The 17,263-nt window shown below is 45.2% G+C and overlaps 1 protein-coding gene across 2 annotated transcripts in view; it reads left to right on the top strand.

The window, feature by feature from the left end:
• The window catches only part of LOC310866910 (transmembrane protein 47-like), a 217,382-nt gene that overhangs the window by 21,246 nt on the left and 178,873 nt on the right, over window positions 1–17,263 (top strand). The window contains exon 3 of one of the 2 annotated variants that reach the window (XR_014569968.1): window positions 8,197–9,358. Coding sequence is in view for 1 of the 2 variants with exons in the window: in XM_083776706.1 (XP_083632832.1) it covers window positions 8,197–8,378 (182 nt within the window). In the remaining variant the exon portion in view is untranslated. Of the gene's footprint in view, window positions 1–8,196; window positions 11,120–17,263 lie in introns of those variants that run through there. The other variant, XM_083776706.1, reaches the window with a different exon arrangement.

Genomic DNA, 17,263 nt, shown 5'->3' with positions numbered 1-17,263 from the left:
GGGTTTTAAACGGTATAAAAGATCAGTTTCTCTGATTGAGCAGTTTGGAGTGAAAATCGGAGCACCTCTACAATAACTCATAATGTGTCCCGACTGACTCCAAACGTATCGGGGACCGTTATGGAAATTATGGAAAAGACCGCAAATGCAGGCGGTTCTTCTGTGCAGGTCCAGCGACGGTATATATATGGAAACCCTGGCGTATTCCAGGATTCACTCGTGATTATTATTATTTTTTCCACCACGATTCCCAACATGGTCTCTCACTTTGGTCGCCAACCAACCAGCGTACTGGGTATGTAGTCGTACGCCAGAATAAAAGCATGAGCACCGCAAACGTAAACACGGTGAATTGAGAACAGAACAAGCAGCTACTGTACTTCATGCTACTTGGCTTGTTGCTGCATGTGTGCCCTAACCCATTTAGGCCTGACATCGAAATGAAAAAAATCACACCATGTGTGAACTGAGTGTTGCAACTCCCCCCTCTCTCTCTCTCTCTCTCTCTCTCTCTCACAGTGCAGCTGTCTCTCTGTTTCTGGCACAACAGCGCCCCCTACTGGTACTCATAGTGGTGCTCATTAACGTCACATAGGTGAACACGGACATTGCTGTTCTTTGGAGTGGTTGCACCACTAAAAAAAATATATATTCTGAAAGAATACATATTCAAAGATGTGTCACATTTTCACGATTTAAAAATAAATAGCAGACCTACAAGCTCGTAGCGCGCTACTCGGTGGCGCGCTATGAGCTTGTAGATCTGCTATTTTTCAATAGCTAACGTATAACATAATGCTTAGTTAAAACACCAAAAGGGGTTCCTGTCCAGAATGGGCTAATTTGTACCAAAAAAAACTAAAAACAAAGAGCATAGAAATCATCAGAGCGCCCGTTGTCGGAAACATGGCTTCGCTGTTCTTCGGGGGGGGGGGGGGGGGGAACTCGGAGCTCGTTGGCTGTTGATACTCGTACGTAGACGCAGGAATCCGCCCCGTGACTGCCTGGAAAGAAAATCGGAACCGAGTCTTTGAAGTGGCCGATCTACGAGCTCACAAACGGTTCGCAAATTGTGACACGTTGTGAGCTTGTAGATCTGCAGTCTACTGTATTTTTAGAACATTCTCTGAAAATGTGTTCCTATAATGACATGCCACGAAAAAGCTTTCGCGGCGGGAACCCCTTTTGGTGTTAGCATTATGTTATGCTTTAGCTTTTGAAAAATAGCAGATCTACAAGCTCATAGCGCGCCACCGAGTGCCGCGCTACGAGCTTGTAGGTCTGCTATTTTTGAAAAATCGAAGAACGACTGACATAGAAACATGGCTTTTTCAGAAAACTGTCAGAATGTAGAAGACATTTTTAGAATCTGATCGCAGGTGGGTTAAAGTGTTTTCAGCAGTTTTAGTATCTGCTAATGCAGCTCTGGGGCTGCATTAGCAGCACTGCTACTAAAAAAAAAAGGACTGATGTTTTTTTGGGGAGTGCATGCTGTCTACGTGCTGCCAGACCAGAGCCCAGGCCCACATCGAGCCTGCCTGTGGAAGCACTGACGCATTGGCTTCAAAACGTCAAGCCAATATTATACAGCAATGGTTTCCAAACAGCGGTCAAAACACAACCGCAGCCTCACTTATAAACGTGGTGCCCTGACCATAACGTTTGCCAGAGTTTTCCCCAGTACAAATTTGGACTATACGGTACAGTATGTAACAAAGAGATGTCCTGTTTATTGAATCCACATACACATATATATATATATACCTCCTACCTCCTAGGCTGAATGTATACTTATCGCTGTTGTCGGGCAGAAACCTCCATTGTTTCACTTTTTGTGTTTTTCCTAAACGAACGTCCTATTTCATACTTCAGCATCACACAAAAGGATCAAAAGTAAGCTGATCTACAAGCTCGAAATGCGGTGCAAGGCAACACGCTTTGAGCTTGAGTTTTGAGCTTGAATTTGAATCCTGAAACGGAAACAGTTTTGGACAATGAACGACTTTTAGCTATAGGGAAAGCAAACCTTCCGTTCGATAAACGCGTGCGTGTGCGAGTGTGCGATAGCCCATCGCTACAATGTTTCCACCTGACAGAGACGTCATGCTAAACGGAGGTCTTTTCCGACCCTGCCCAGGTGTGTCGAGGAATAAACAAGACAAACACGCAGGAGTATAGTCTGTGACCTTTAAAGGCAGCACAAATCCGGAGGCTTTAATGTGACTCCTGGCGGTTGGGACAATGGACCCTTACAGGTCTCCCCCCCCACCCCCCCCCCCCCCCCTGCCTTCTTTTTAGCGTACAAGTAATCTTTGTCTTGTTCTGTCCATCTGGGCCGGGCAGTCTTTCAAAGGGACCAGTGTGAATGGGCTTCTAAATTGCAGGGGACGTAATCTCCGTGGCTTTGGCTGTTCTTTGGCTGTTTTCCATTTAGTGAAAACATGCAGATGCAGTGTTTTCCTTTCTGTGTGTGTGTGTGTGTGTGTGTGTAATTGCCTGAAGGGGCCAGGCTTTTAGAATAATGTCTCCCCTTATAGCTAGCTGCCTGCACGACCCGACGAGAGAACAGCAGCGGGGAGGAGGTTGTGTTAAAACCTCTCTGGACTTTGTAAACCATTGCCCATACAAAGTACTCCGCTACGCGTCGTGTCTCACTATACGCCTCTCAGCCATTATAAAATACCCGGTAACCTGAGACCTCGTGTGGCTTATTGCTTTAATAACTCCTCCTGGTCCTGATAAAAATGTGAGGGCAGAAAATTGAAGACGCCAATTATTGTGATTGGCCTGGAATGAAAGAAAAGTGAGGAAGCCAATTGTGATTGGCCCGGAATGTGATGATGTGTGACGATAATAAGAGCGCCCCTCACTTCATATGAGAATGATTTCTATGCAGCTTTTTCGACCCGTCACATTTTGCCATTGACAATGAAAGGATCATTTACGACATGTGGACGAGCAAATCGACTCTTCTGAACACAGTGCAACTGTTTAAGCATTGTATCATGGTTAAAAGATAACATAAGTTGAGAAATTAATTCATGAGGAAGTATATTCATTTTTTTATTGGATGATGTACGATTTTAAGAGCGTCCCTCACTTCACACGAGTGATTTTTATTGATAGGACAGTAGACTGACGGGAAACGAAGAGAGAGAGAGAGAGAGAGAGAGATGGGGGGTTACACGCTGAAAAGGTCGCTTGGATTGGGATTTGAAGCCACGACACGCCATCAGGCTGGCATTTGCAGGACCGCTATGCCAGCGGCCCAGGCTTTGCTTTTACAAGATACGATCTTGCATACCCCCCCCCCCCCCCCAAAAAAAAAATTCAAAGACTCGTTAAAAAAACCACATTGATTACCAATCATCTATAAGCTGATCGTGTCAAAGCGTCATGTCGTCTGCTTGTTAGATCGGCTGTTCTCGCCCCAAAACGTTACAGCCCCAGAATACTGATGATGACGCTAGGGTTCAAAGTGTTTGAACCCCCCCCCCCCCCGGCCCTTTTAGTAGTAAGCGTATATAGCTCCTCTCTTGACTGACTGTGTGCAGCTTGCTGTGGAAGTGGCGTGCGGTATGCGTGTGTTTTTGTCAGCCAGAAATATGAGCTCAGCAGCCAGCCAGCCAGCCAGCCCAGGCTGGGCTGCATCAACACCACACTCACATTCCTGGGCAGCAGAAAGACATGTCTTCATCGCTCCATCTGTCCTACAGCAGGGAAGAGAAGGTGGTGCAGAGAGAGAAGGAGAGACAGAGGGAGAGACAAGGAGAGAGGTAGGGAGGGATGGAGGGGTAGAGGGAGAGAGAAGGAGAGAGGGAGGGAGGGATGGAGGGGTAGAGAGAGAGAGAGAGGAAGACTGAGAGAGAAATAGAGAGAGGGAGACAGACAAACGGAGGGAGACAGACAGACACAGAGAGAGACAGAGGGAAACAGAGAGAGACAGATAGAAACAGAGAGAGACAGAGGGAAACAGAGAGAGACAGAGGGAAACAGAGAGAGACAGAGGGAAACAGAGAGAGACAGAGGGAAACAGAGAGAGACAGAGAGAAATAGAGAGAAACAGAGAGAGACAGAGGGAAACAGAGACGGATAGAAACAGAGAGAAATAGACAGAGGGATACAGAGAGAGGGCGAGAGAGAAAGTGTGCTTTGGAAATGAGAAATGACACAACCCCCCTTGTGTCTTTGAGAGGCCTTGTGCTACCGCTGCGACCACGGCACGCCAGGGCCGCCCTCCAGCAATTAATGGAGAAAAAAAGGAAATTGCTAAAGGAGAAAAGGAACCACTGCAATTTTTCAAACTGTGGAGTCTGCAGTAAATTCAATTGTGTGTGTGTGCGACGTTACAAATTGGTCTTAATTAATGCTAAAAGGTGTTCTAGCGATGCCTGTCAGAATCAACTTGGTATTGTCACATCACTGCTTAAAGGTGTAAAAAAAAGACGTTGGTGATTATTTTTATTTATTTTTAGTGTGTGCGTGATTTTGACTCCAAATGACTCAATCGGTGATCGGCAATTCACCCAATCTGGAGAAACCGATCTTTTATAACATTTAAGTGGTATAAAAGTCAATAAGGTAGCCACGCCCCTCAGAACATACGCGACTTTATGGTAAAAAACAATAATTATTTATTATTATTATTATTAAAATAATTTTCCAAAAATAATATTATGACATTAGAAATGAGACTTTAAACTAGTGACTGGAAGCAGAAAGTATTCATGACCATGTTTATTAAGGTAATACAGTCTAGGTGAAGTTGGGCCCAAATACATGGACTTCTATGGGGCTATGGGTTTTTTTGGGCCCCATGACAGCGCCACAACAGGCCATTATATGAACTTTCAGGAAATCCCAATTTCCTTGTGGCTTCACAAAATATCTGTCTTGACTGCCCCCCTGGTATTAATGGATTGTCCAAAATATGACTTATTGTCTCTCATTCGCAAATTAACCCATTCTGAACGGGCACCCATTTTGGTGTCAGCATCATGTTATGCTTTAGCTATTTAAAAATAGCAGATCTACAAGCTCATATCGCGCCACCGAGTGGCGCGATACGAGCTTGTAGGTCTGCTATTTTTGAAAAATCAAAGAACGACTGACATTTTTAGAATCTGATCTCAGGTCAGAATGGGTTCATCAGACCAGTGTGTGTCCGGCGGAAACCTCGTATGAATCTGATCTCAGGTCAGAATGGGTTAAAATGAAATTAAATCGCAATATCCCTTTGAAAGATTGCATATGACCCCCAGAGTCATTCTGCCTCACATCACATGCAACACCGGCTTTATACCGACGTGAGAAGGAATCGCAGCCGCCGGTATTTTAGCAGACCACAATGTGCCTCTGCTCTGTGCACATAGCGCACACACGTGCTGCGTGCACATTCACACACACACACTTGCGCACACAGTGCTGCCAAGTCATTTAACCACAATCTCCACGGGGAGATGATTTGGCTCTTGGACGGCTTTAGAAGAAGTCATTAGTGTGATAGCAGGGTTAACGTTATTGCACCTCTGTGGTGTGGAACACGTTGATGTGGATTGTTAGACAGTCGAACCGCAAGCAAGCACACTGGAATGGATCGGAATGGAATGGAATGCATGGAGGTGGAAGGAAAGGAAAAATGAAACGCTGCTGTCAGGGGCGTGCACACAAAGACAACAAAGGGGGCTTCAGCCCCTGCCCTTTTTATCCGTCTGTAAAACAACTGCCCTCTCCAGACCTGCGTTTACTACGGTGAAAGAAATGCAAATGCCCTCCTCTCCTTTCCATGCCATACAAGAAGGCATGCAGCGTTCAGGAGATGTTTTGTTTCTTTTTTTTCCCGAAGTTTCCTGAACTCGTTCCACCGGAGCATCTCCAGTAGATCAAGAGTGCAGGGTTGTGCCCCGAAAATGGCAGATCTACAAGCTCACAATGTGTCGCGCTGTGACACGTTGAGAGCTTGTAGATCCGCTAGTTTCGCTATGTTGGGCCAAAAGTGCCCTCTTATGGGATCTCAGCCCCTGCCTCTCTGACACTCTGCATATGCCTGAAAAAGAGCAGTGGGCGGACAAAGTGCTTGAGTAAAAAGTATTGATACAAATTATGTACTGGAGGAGTACATGTGTAAGTATTCAAAAGTAGGCTACATGCTTTTTAACCCATTCTGACCTGAGATCAGATTCTAAAAATGTCAGTCGTTCTTCGATTTCTCAAAAATAGCAGACCTACAAGCTCATATCGCGCCACTCGGTGGCGCGATATGAGCTTGTAGATCTGCTATTTTTAAATAGCTAAAGCATAACATGATGCTAACACCAAAATGGGTGCCCGGTCAGAATGGGTTAAAATACTATGTATTCAAATGTGCAAATTACAAAGTATATATATATATATTTTTATATCTGTGCATTGCTGTATTGCAATGCACAATGTGTCACATTGCAACGTGTTGTGAGCTTGTACATCTGCCATTTTCGCTATAATATAATAGGCCTTAAATAGGGTGAAAATAAGTGTTTAATTCATAATGTACTTATTTTTTTTCTCCCTTCCTAGAAATGTAGTGGAGTCAAAAGCACAATATCTGTCTTTGGAACGTTAGTACAGTTAAAAATGTACTTAAGCACAGTACTTAAGTAAATTGTCGGGTGATAAATGTCCAAAACTGTAGTGTTACTTTTCAGAATAAAAAAAACAAAAACAAAAACAGATATATAAGCTCAAAGCGTGTCACTTCACGCCACGTTTTGAGCTTGTAGATCTGCTACTTTTCTTGCTTTTGTATGACGTAATAATAGGATGAACTAAAACTAAAAAATCTAAACTAAACTAAGGAGATACAGATCGCTTCTGGCCGACAGCGATGAAATGTACTTCGCTACTGATAAAGAGCAACGGCACGGAAAAAAAAGTTGAGTTCCGTTAACCCATTCTGACCTGAGATCAGATTCATACGAGGTTTCCACTGGACACACACTGGTCTGATGAACCCATTCTGACCTGAGATCAGATTCTAAAAATGTCAGTCGTTCTTCGATTTTTTTCAAAAATAGCAGACCTACAAGCTCGTATCGCGCCACTTGGTGGCGCGATTGAGCTTGTAGATCTGCTATTTTTCAATAGCTAAAGCACAACACAATGCTGACACCAAAATGGGTGCCCGTTCAGAATGGGTTAAAGAGTTGATGGGAAGCCGATATGGAGTAATTGGGCCTGGTGTATCTTGATCCGTGCCTTTGTTTTTGACACAATTCCTGTTTTTAAACTAGTTATTTAGACGGGCCCGTAAAAAAAAAAAATCCTTCATTTCCTCATTGGATGGTCTGTTACGGGAATTGTAGATCAGCCTAGATTTTATCTTTTAGCCGCTTCTACTCGAGATGATATCATCGTCCCCTTTTCGCCCCTGAGCAACCGCCGTCCATGTGCTTGTCTGAATGCGGAACTTGGGAGGCTCTGACGGATGGAAGTCGACGTCACACGAGACCACTGTCTTGTTTACCTGACGGCTGGAGAATGTGAAGTGTCAAAGCATCTCTGTTTGGCTACTTTGACATATCGCTGCTGTCGAACGTCTTATCTCCATGTTTGATGCCCTACTACTTCATCATACTGCACTGTTGGATTGATTGATTGATTGATTGAAAACGTAACTGTTTGCAGAACAAGCGCAGGAAAGTACAGTTCAATACAAGGTCTGCTAAGAGGATTAAAAAAACCACAAGATTCAATGTATCCCCCGAGCAAGCAGGCAGGCTTTATTAGCTCAGTGGTAACAAAAAAGAATCGGCACTGCGCAACGAAACTGGGTTCAAATCCGGGGTAGAAGAGGAACGTTACATTACAGTTAATTTGTTTATTTTTTATCCCACAATTTCTTAACCCATTTTTTTTCATCCAGTGTCAATTATCTAATGTAATCCTGGGCTCTACACTCCAACGGACTGACCTCATGCTTCCTTCAGTGCATGAGCGTCCAAACCACTTCTGTATACGTTCCCATGGTTGGACGTGGCGCGTGGAAGGAACACGTTTTATACCAACCAGTTCCTTTATTTCCCCTCCGTCAGGCTCCCCGGCTGACCAGGGGGAGGCAGTATAGAGACCAGGATTACACAGCATGTGTTCTTTTTGTGTGAGGTCAGGGTACCAACTCATCATATTTGATGTATTTGTGTTGTTTGTCGTTGTTTGCAGTGGTGCTGCAGTCGTGCGCGCTGGTCCTCTACCCCATCAAGTTCATCGACGGGACGGTCCTGCAGACCTACCACGAGTTCAACTGGGGCTACGGCCTGGGCTGGGGGGCCACCATCTTCATGCTGGGAGGGGGCATCCTGTTCTGCCTGCGCACCGACACCTACGAGGACGCCACCTACTGAGGGGCCTTCGCACCGCCGCGCCGAGGACGGACGGACTCACGCATAGACCTTTCACACCGCCAGGACAACCAGGGTGACCGGATCCAAACGGGTCATTTTAGGGACAGAAGTATCACTTGCGTGGGACAAGTGGGGACGGGACGCGGGTACCAACTTATTACTTTAAGTAATTGCCTTGATGTGATATGGTCATATTCGACCATATAGGCTCTACTATTGGCCTATTATTTTGTTATTAAACCCCTCTGGCGTCTCACGTTTTGTTTTAAAATGCAAATTTTCGGTCATGGGTGGTATAGACGACTTTGGTACTGTCTGTAGCCTTAAGGGGATATTTCTCATGTTATTTTAACATGCTTAAAAGTCACATATTGCACGAATCGGGGGCTTTACAACAGAAGGACAACTATTAGGGGACTAACTGTTCACGGCATTTGAGCACTGCTGTCTGTCTGCCCGTCACAATGTGGGACGGCGTCTCGATTTGTGGGACGCCTGAAATGTCTTGGAAATGACTGGACTGTCCCACTGACTGGTCACCCTACAGGACACAGGATACAGACCGTTCACAACACCAGGACGCACACGCACAGACCGTTCACACCGCCAGGACAGTGAGGACACACACGCACAGACCGTTCACACCGCCAGGACAGTGAGGACACACACGCACAGACCGTTCACACCGCCAGGACACACACGCACAGACCCCGTTCACAACACAAGGACACACACGCACAGACCGTTCACAACGCCAGGACACACACGCACAGACCGTTCACACCGCCAGGACACACACGCACAGACCGTTCACAACACCAGGACACACACGCACAGACCGTTCACAACACAAGGACACACACGCACAGACCGTTCACAACGCCAGGACACACACGCACAGACCGTTCACAACGCCAGGACACACACACACAGACCGTTCACACATACGTTCCGCCGCCCTGTGCGTCTGCTCTGCTGCTGTTCTCACAGCGGATGTTGCTCGACGCTCGGTTCTCAAACATTTTCGTGCCAACAAGAACCCCCCCCTCCGAATTGATACTGTACGTATGTGGTACCCACAGAAGAGAAGGAAAACAAATGCTAATTTATACAGTTTCAATATTTGTCGAGGAACAACAAACAAATTAAACGGCGGATTTTGGTAGATCTGCTATTGGTAGGGTTTGTAGATCTGCTATTTGTAGGGCTGCCACTGTGGATTTATTATTTTCTTAGCGGTTATTCCATCGATTACTTTTTCGATGAATCGAATAATCCCAAAGAATACGTTGAAAATTCTACAGTACACGCTCTCGTGCAACGCATTGGAGAGCTTGTAGATCTGTTGAACATTATGTTTTCTTTTAACTTTTGACGCCTTAATATAATGCCCGAAATAGGGATTGTTTTACTAATCGACTATTTTAATGAAATATTTATAATTGATTATTCTTTTTAAATATCGGTTAAGTCAATTAGGGTTGCAGCCGTACTTGCTCGTCCTCAGTATTTCTCATTCTGGCATGTTGATATATCCAGACTGTAGTGTGAGGAGCTATTTCAGACCGTGGTCTTGTGTGGGTCCGGGGCCTTCAACAGGGGGTCCGGGACCCTTATGGGGGTCCTCAGAGATACTGCAGGAGTGCCAACCAAATCTTTGAGCGATAGGACACTTTATTTTGTAGCATTTATTTTTACATGAACCAATTGAACCCCTCGCATCCCTGTTCTGGGGGGGGGGGGGGGAACGTTGGTTGAAAATAGCAGATCTACAAGCTGTCGGCGAAGAGGTTTGGTGTACAGGGGTCGGGTTAAGAGCAGACCAAGTACCAAGCCAAAGGTCAAGTTCACAAAATATTGAGGGTTTTTAAGTGGTTAAATGTCCGAAAACATACACTTTGACATTAGTCGGGAGGGTCCCTGCTTCATCTCTCTCAAAAATGTTGAAGACAACGGGCGGCGATAGTTCCCTTCCCTCCCCTTATGGCCAGTGGCGGCCTCACCCCAGCCCGGCCCGGCCCAGCCCCCGGCCCAGCCCCCGGCCCAGGGGGACCGCAAACGGGTTGAAGTTCGATAGAGTGAAGGCAAACCGGAGAGATTTCTGGACGCGTTTGAGCCCATATGGGCTCCGGACCTTTCTACAGCACACTGCCCCATCGGTCCCGGCTTTTGTTTTGGTCACCCACAAACCAGCCAGGCGGATGAATTTGAAAAGGGACTGATTTTTAGCTCTGTTTTTCTTTTTCTTTTCTTCTTCTTCTTCTTCTTTTCTTTTGTATTCTGTTTTGTAACGTTGTGTGTGACAATGAAGTGTTGTTTAATGTATCGACGATGCTGTCGTTTTTCTACTTGCTAAATAATGTGAATAATGCTGATCGACCAGATAGAGCTGTGGGGGACGGTAGCCTCACATCTTTCCTTCATAGCTTGAAAACATATTTACTTTTTGCTGTCTCCTCCTCCTCCTCCTGGACAGCTGGTAGTGTAAAGTAAAACCAGTGACCCTGACACATATAATGCTGGCTTGTGGTGGACAACATTGACATAAGTTAAGAATTGTCTGCCACAGACATACAAAATGAGCAGATAATAATAATATTACCAGAAAGGGCCCTGAATGACCGTGACAGGTCTGTAACTCAGAGAGTGTACGAATGGAACCAAATGGACCCATTTTGCGGGTCCATTCGTACACTCAGAGTTGAGGGGGTCCATTTGAGAACCACCAGTACTAGTGGACTCCTAATGTTCCATAAGTAAATAAGTGCCATACATATTCTGAAGAACACCTGGAGACTTGAAATGCAGTAATTGGTCTCATGATAAGAATTCTAAGAACATTAGAACAGTGTGTATAAAAGAAGCGAAAAGACCAAGTCGTGTACGGACAAATGGATGACCCTCTGCAATGGATGACCCTCTGCTATCACGTTTCTGTAGAGTGTGTTGGTAAACTGACCGTGGACGATGAGCATTGTTGTAACCATTTCTAATGGAAGGAGGGAAAGCACTTATATGCATTTGTAAAGTTATTATGGCAAGTAAAACAAATAAAGGTACATTGCAAAAGAAACAAATCAATATGAATAATTGTGTTTTAACCCTGTTTGTACCGTTTAGTTGTAAGGGGTCAGTATCTTGAGGTCTCATGCCTAAACCGGTGCCGTGTCATTGTTCCCGACGGCTCGTTATTTCGACGAAGCGTTGGTGCGACTCGCCGCGTTACCGCAGCCACGATGCCACGTTGTCGGAGTAACGGGACTGTAGGAGTTACGGGCAGTCCCCCCTCAAACAGCAGACCTACAAGCTCACACAGGACATCACATTGCAACGCGGTATGGGCTTGTAGATCGGCTATGTCCGACACTATAAGCATTATAAGAAAGCACCACAGCCAATGATGTATAGAGGGTATGAAGTGAAGGGCAAATCGAGTGGAAAAGTGAGTTTAACATCATTTGACATTGTTTAATGCAATCAGATTGTTTTTCATGTCATGTGCATACCCTCTAGGGACTACCATCCATCCATCCATCCATCTTCAACCGCTTATCCGTAGTCGGGTCGCGGGGGCAACAGCTCCACCAGAGAGCAGAGAGACTTCCCTCTCCCGAGCAACATTAGTGACTTCCTTCTGGGGCATCCCGAGAAGTTCCAAAGCCAGTGAGTCGATGTGTTTCCTCCAACTGTGCCTTGGTCTGCCCCGGGGTCTCCTCCCAGTGGGACGTGATCCTTGGTCTGCCCCGGGGTCTCCTCCCAGTGGGACGTGCCTCGGGGACGTCCCTAGGGAGACGCCCGAGAGGCGTCCTAACCGCGAGCATGGTTTCTTCAACGGGTTGAGTACAGAGTGACGTAGAAGGTGCGCTGTGACTGACAGCCTAACCCTAACCTCAGTAAAACTATACCTAACCCTAACCCTAACCTTAACCTCAGGAAAACTATACCTAACCCTAACCCTAACCTTAACCTCAGTAAAACTATACCTAAACCTAACCTTAACCTCAGTAAAACTATACCTAACCCTAACCTTAACCTCAGTAAAACTATACCTAAACCTAACCCTAACCCTAACCTTAACCTCAGTAAAACTATACCTTTACCTAACCTTAACCTCGGTAAAACTATACCTAAACCTAACCCTAACCCTAACCTTAACCTCAGTAAAACTACACCTAAACCTAACCTCAGTAAACAATACCTATAAACCTAACTTCAGTAAAACTAAACGCAGTGGCTGGGGGGCGTTTCCAAGAACCCGGAAGAACGACGGAATCCTCTACTCTGAGTCTCTCTCTCATGACTGAACTTCTCACCCTATCTCTGCAGCCACCCGTCGAAGAAAACTCTTTTCGACCTCTTGCTTTCGCGACCCTATTATTTCGGTCATGACCCACACTTCATGACCATAGGTGAGAGTAGGAACACTTCATGACCATAGGTGAGAGTAGGAACACTTCATGACCATAGGTGAGAGTAGGAACACTTCATGACCATAGGTGAGAGTAGGAACACTTCATGACCATAGGTGAGAGTAGGAACACTTCATGACCATAGGTGAGAGTAGGAACACTTCATGACCATAGGTGAGAGTAGGAACACTTCATGACCATAGGTGAGAGTAGGAACACTTCATGACCATAGGTGAGAGTAGGAACACTTCATGACCATAGGTGAGAGTAGGAACACTTCATGACCATAGGTGAGAGTAGGAACACTTCATGACCATAGGTGAGAGTAGGAACACTTCATGACCATAGGTGAGAGTAGGAACACTTCATGACCATAGGTGAGAGTAGGAACACTTCATGACCATAGGTGAGAGTAGGAACGGAGATTGCTCGGTAGAAAGACTACCATCCAGCGCAGGAAAAAGTACTGTATCAATACTGCAACATAGAAATACTCTGTTACACGTAAAGGTCCAGCATTCTAAATGTACTTGATTAAAGTATACTGTAGGTATCAAAATGTAATTCAAGTACTAAAAGTAGTAGTAGAAAAGTACTCATTATGTATAGACTGTCCCGTTTCACAAGATTTTCAAATGCATACAAATCTTTTGAAAATTGCCGAAATGTACATGTACGTAGGGTCGAAGTGGTTGATGTATGTTTTGTAATAATCAATTTACAAAGTACTGAAACTATAGTACCTAAAGTTGTTGCAAATTAATGCTAAAATACAAAAGTATTTGATATATATTTGGATATGAGATGTAGTGGAGTAGAAGTAAAATTATTGGAAATTTAGGGCCCTATGCTCAAGTAAAGTACACAAATATCAAAAGATTGTACAGTACAGTACTCAAGTAAATGTAAGTTTAGTTACTTTCCACCACTAGTGAAGGATTGCATATTTGTGGCCTTCTTTGCATGAAGCATAATAAAAGATTTAGCCCCACTAAGCGGCACGGTTCTGAGGTTCTTATTGTCACATGAACTTAAACAATACAGCTGTGGCAACATCGCAGGCCGGGGGGAAATTATAGAGCCCTCCTCGATGGCGTGTGACAACAGTTATTAAAATGCAATATAAACCAGATCAAACCGTCGAAAAAAGCAAAACGCTGTGGAAATTGCCTCCATATGTGTGGCTGCAAAATGGAATATATGTAAAGTGAGACTGTAGTCCTGTAAGAATCTGTTTATGACCATATTATATAATGTGTTGTGTGGAATACCAGACGTGTCGCCCCGTTACCAACTCGCCCCCGGGCGTACAGCCGGCGGAACTGCGCAGCCTGGTATTCCTAAAGTAACCTAAGTAAATGATGCTTAAATGGTTAAACCTAACCTTATTCCTAACATTACCCGTAGTAAAACTATGCCTAAACCTAACCATATAGCCTACCTAAACTTAACCCCAGTAAAACTATGCCTGAACCTAACCCTATACCTAAACTTAACCCCAGTAAAACTATGCCTGAACCTAACCCTATACCTAAACTTAACCCCGGTAAAACTATGCCTAAGCCTAAACGTATTTCTATTATCAGTTAAACAAAATAATAAAGGAGAACCACGGCACCGAGCGGTCGGTGTGAGGCCTGCAGAAAGAAGGGGCGAGAGAGAGATGGCTTCTGGATCTGTAGTGCCGACCACCTAAATACTGGTTTATATACAGTATTTCCAATTACCATGCTAACGGAGACAAGATTGACACTGCTATAAATATTGTCTGTGTGTGTTTGTGTGTCGCCCCATAATAGATCTGACCTCTCGGGAATGTGTGTGTGTGTGTGTGTGTGTGTGTGTGTGTGTGTGTGTGTGTGTGTGTGTGTGTGTGTCTCAGTGGGTAGAGGTTACATGTTCACAGTGCAGAGGGAACATACGTGACGAGCCTTTCAATGACATGATGTGCCACCATGTGATGCTGGTGTCATGTCAGTGTCTCACACACACACTTTTGTATTCCTATACTTGTGAGGACATCAACGTATCAGGGCGCCAATTATGAATGCCATTTGAAAATGTTCTGCCATACGCGGCCGGGCACACAACTAGGCCTAAGTCATGCATGCATAATTCATTTCCAACCCAAAACACTGGCTATGAACATAAATTCTAAATGTCTAATCCTAACTCTAACCACAACCTGAATCTTTTTCTTGTAATTGTAAAAGGTTTTTTTTCTTTTGACCCATTTTTCCTCTGCGGACCAGAACGTCTTCACGGCATCTATTTCTCGTAATTATTGTCACCTTCTTAAATTAATGGAAGTCGTTCTTTTTCAGGAAAATGGATGTTCCAGCTCGACATTTCCGGCTATGCACTTTATGCCTGGCTTATATTGTAATTTGTGACCAGGCTTTTCTCTTCGCAGATGAGTAAGCCCCATGGGACCAAGGCTACACTTTGCATTGGTCTTCTTAACCCATTTAGACCTGAGGACGATTTTTTTTTTTATCCTAAAATTATCCTAAAAGTTTCTATGTCAGTGGTGCTCAACCTTTTTCCTGTTAAGGACCCCCAGAAATATCTGTATTTGGCCGCCGACCCCCATCTGAAAATATGTTGTTCCAGGGATCCACCCCAGAAGCGAAGATTTGAGTTTAAAATGTTCACTCTGAAAGAATATATACAGTATATTCAAAGGTTTAAGCCACATTTGCACGATTACAAAAAAATAGCAGATCTACAAGCTTGTAGCGCGGCACCCCACGCTACGAGCTTGTATAGATCTGCCATTTTTCAATAGCTAAAGTGTGACATAATGCTTAAAACACCAAAAGGGGTTCCCGCTTAATGCAGTCGGTGTACTATTGATCTATGCGTCGGCGTCATTAACCCCCGCTGGAGCAGCGACGCAGGCAACGCACAGTATAGTCGATTAAATCTCCACAGCCACTTAAACCATTTAGCACGGGAACCCTGTTTGGTGTTAGCATTATGCTTTAGCTATTGAAAAATAGCAGATCTACAAGCTCATAGCGCGCCACCGAGTGGCGCGCTATGAGCTTGTAGATCTGCTATTTTTGAAAAATCGAAGAAAGACTGACATACAAACATAGCTTTTTCAGAAAACTGTCAGGATTTAGAAGACATTTCTAGAATCGTTCTCAGATCTAAACGGGTTAAAGCCTTCACACACGGCATGAAACAGCTGGTGTGCACACGGCTCAGCGTCCCTGTGACATACTAGTGTCATGTCCAGGGGGTGTACTTAACTTACTGTACTGCCTCACACTATGGACGCAGGAGACGACCTCCTGACCTTTGAGCCGTGAGGCTATAAGTAGGCTATATAGCCTTACATGCTCACGATGTGTTGTGAGCTTGTAAATCTGCAAGAAAAAAAGAGGGCCATTTTCTTTTTTGTAATGTTTCCCGCCTGTTTAAAGTATAGTTAAATCTGCATTCTAAAACGGGTAGTCCCAATACTTGATTCTGATTGGCTGGTTACCGTCACGTGACCGGTGTAAATTCCACCGATAACCCACTCCTTCAATCACTTTACATCATTCGCAGGTGATTCCAGCTGTACTGGGGAAGGGGAGGGCTTGATTGCTTTAAAAAAACATGCCGTGCGGGCGTGTAAGCACCGCCCGGCTCATATGACTGTGAATATGTGGCTCCAGACAGCCCTGTAAAGACATCAAGCACTATTCTCCCGTCACATAGCATACTTGCTGAGCACAACAAGGAAGTTATGTGGCTCGCTCTGGTGGTGCAAAGCGTAGCTACTTTTGTGAATTCAATAGTTTTATTAGGTTAATATTGCTATATGTTTGTAACCGTTTTAGAAAAGCAATAAGCCACGAGAGGTCTCAGGTTACCGGGTATTTTACACTGGCTGGGGGTGTAGGCAGACCCGAGGGAGGGTTGGCGAAAGGGGCCTTTCTGTGTGGAGTTTGCATGTTCTCCCCGTGTCCCCTAGGGTAGGTGCCCTCACATGTTCTCCCCGTGTCCCCTAGGGTAGGTACCCTCACATGTTCTCCCTGTGTCCCCTAGGGTAGGTGCCCTCACATGTTCTCCCCGTGTCCCCTAGGGTAGGTGCCCTCACATGTTCTCCCCGTGTCCCCTAGGGTAGGTACCCTCACATGTTCTCCCCGTGTCCCCTAGGGTAGGTGCCCTCACATGTTCTCCCCGTGTCCCCTAGGGTAGGTGCCCTCACATGTTCTCCCCGTGTCCCCTAGGGTAGGTGCCCTCACAAAAAGAAACATGCAGTAATCCTGGTCTCTATACTGCCTCGCCCTGGTCAGCCGGGGGGCCTGATGGAGGGGAAAGGAACTGGTTGGTGTTCCTTTCACGGGCTATGTCCAACCGGGGGAAACTACTCCCCCGCCAGGTGAAAAGAAACGGCTTGGACTCCTCATACATTGAAGGAAGCATGAGGTCAGTCCGTTGCTCTTCCCAGGTTGGCAGAGGGAGTGTAGAAACCAAGGA

The sequence above is a fragment of the Protomyctophum parallelum genome, assembly GCF_964188405.1.
Source record: "Protomyctophum parallelum genome assembly, chromosome: 1".
Classification (NCBI taxonomy): domain Eukaryota; kingdom Metazoa; phylum Chordata; class Actinopteri; order Myctophiformes; family Myctophidae; genus Protomyctophum; species Protomyctophum parallelum.
The sequence above is the reverse complement of the archived record's forward strand: the minus strand, read 5'-3'. Positions and strand labels throughout refer to the sequence as shown.